General features: G+C 61.4%; 1 protein-coding gene across 1 annotated transcript; it reads right to left on the bottom strand.

Annotated features, from left to right (window-relative positions):
• Positions 1-374: 374 nt before the first annotated feature.
• CYSRT1 (cysteine-rich tail protein 1) lies at positions 375-758 on the bottom strand. Its single transcript, XM_009994302.1, has one exon. It carries the CDS (start codon positions 756-758, stop codon positions 375-377), a length of 384 nt encoding a protein of 127 aa, XP_009992604.1.
• Between the last annotated feature and the right edge of the window lie 273 nt (positions 759-1,031).

Genomic DNA, 1,031 nt, shown 5'->3' with positions numbered 1-1,031 from the left:
CTTCCCCTGTGCAGGAGGTTTCCCAGCAAGGGCCAGAGTCCAGGATCACAGGCTCAAAGTGCTCCCCCATCCCCAGTGTAGGCACTTCTCTGTGGCATCTGCATTGGCACACATTATCTTCAAGGCTCCTGTAGCATGGCAAGGGGGACCTATTCTTCTCTCCCACGCTCCAGACTGGGCTCTCAGGACTTGGCAGGTGCCCATCACCAGCTCATCTGGCCACAGAGTCGACAGGTAAAAAGCAATGTCATAGTCCAGCCAGTGTCACCTCCCTGCTGCCAGCTCTGCTGGGTGCTGGGGCAGGTCCCCGGGGTGCCCTGGCAGGGCAGCCATGTCCCTGTGGGGCCACCTGGTCCCATCTCATGGTCTCACCCTTAGGAGATGACACAGCAGCACTTTCTGCAGCAGGGGCAGCACTTGCAGCAGCTGCATCCCCTGCCAGCCCCCCGCTCCTGGCCCTTGAGTGTCTTGTCCAGGGTGACAGTGTAGAAGGAGCTGGATGATTCCCCATTGGGCATCTTCAGGCTTCCATAGGGGTTGTAAGGACGGGACCAGGACTTCTCCGTGGAAATGGCTGGGCTGTTCCAGCTGCCAGTGGGATCCAGCTGCTCCTGCAGCCGGTAGGTGGGCACGGCTGCAGGGTTGGCGATGACGGTGGGTTCGTCCTTCAGGTAGCGAGTGATGAAGCTTTGCTGGAACTGCTCCCGTGGGATGTTGACGCTGGCGTAGGGATTCTCCAGGGTAACACCACGATCCATCTTCCCTCCTGCTGTCAGCACGCGTGGCCCAGCTGGCATCGCCCACCTCCTGTGAGACAGAGACCCCGTTACCCCGGAGTGCAGGGGTGTCAGTGCTGGGGTTCTCACGGCAGACCCCACTGGTTTGGGCACAGGGTGCAGAGCTGTGCTCCCCCCTCCCTGCCAGCCCAGGGGACCCCAATATAAAACCCCTGCACTTTGCCAGAGACGGGAGGGGAGGCAGGAGAGGGGACACCTGGGCAGGGAGACATGCAGCTGGGCAGGGCAGCAAGG

The sequence above is a fragment of the Chaetura pelagica genome, unplaced genomic scaffold, assembly GCF_000747805.2.
Source record: "Chaetura pelagica isolate M959 unplaced genomic scaffold, ChaPel_1.0 scaffold132, whole genome shotgun sequence".
Taxonomy (NCBI): Eukaryota; Metazoa; Chordata; class Aves; order Apodiformes; family Apodidae; genus Chaetura; species Chaetura pelagica.
This window is presented reverse-complemented; position numbering and strand designations above follow the sequence as displayed.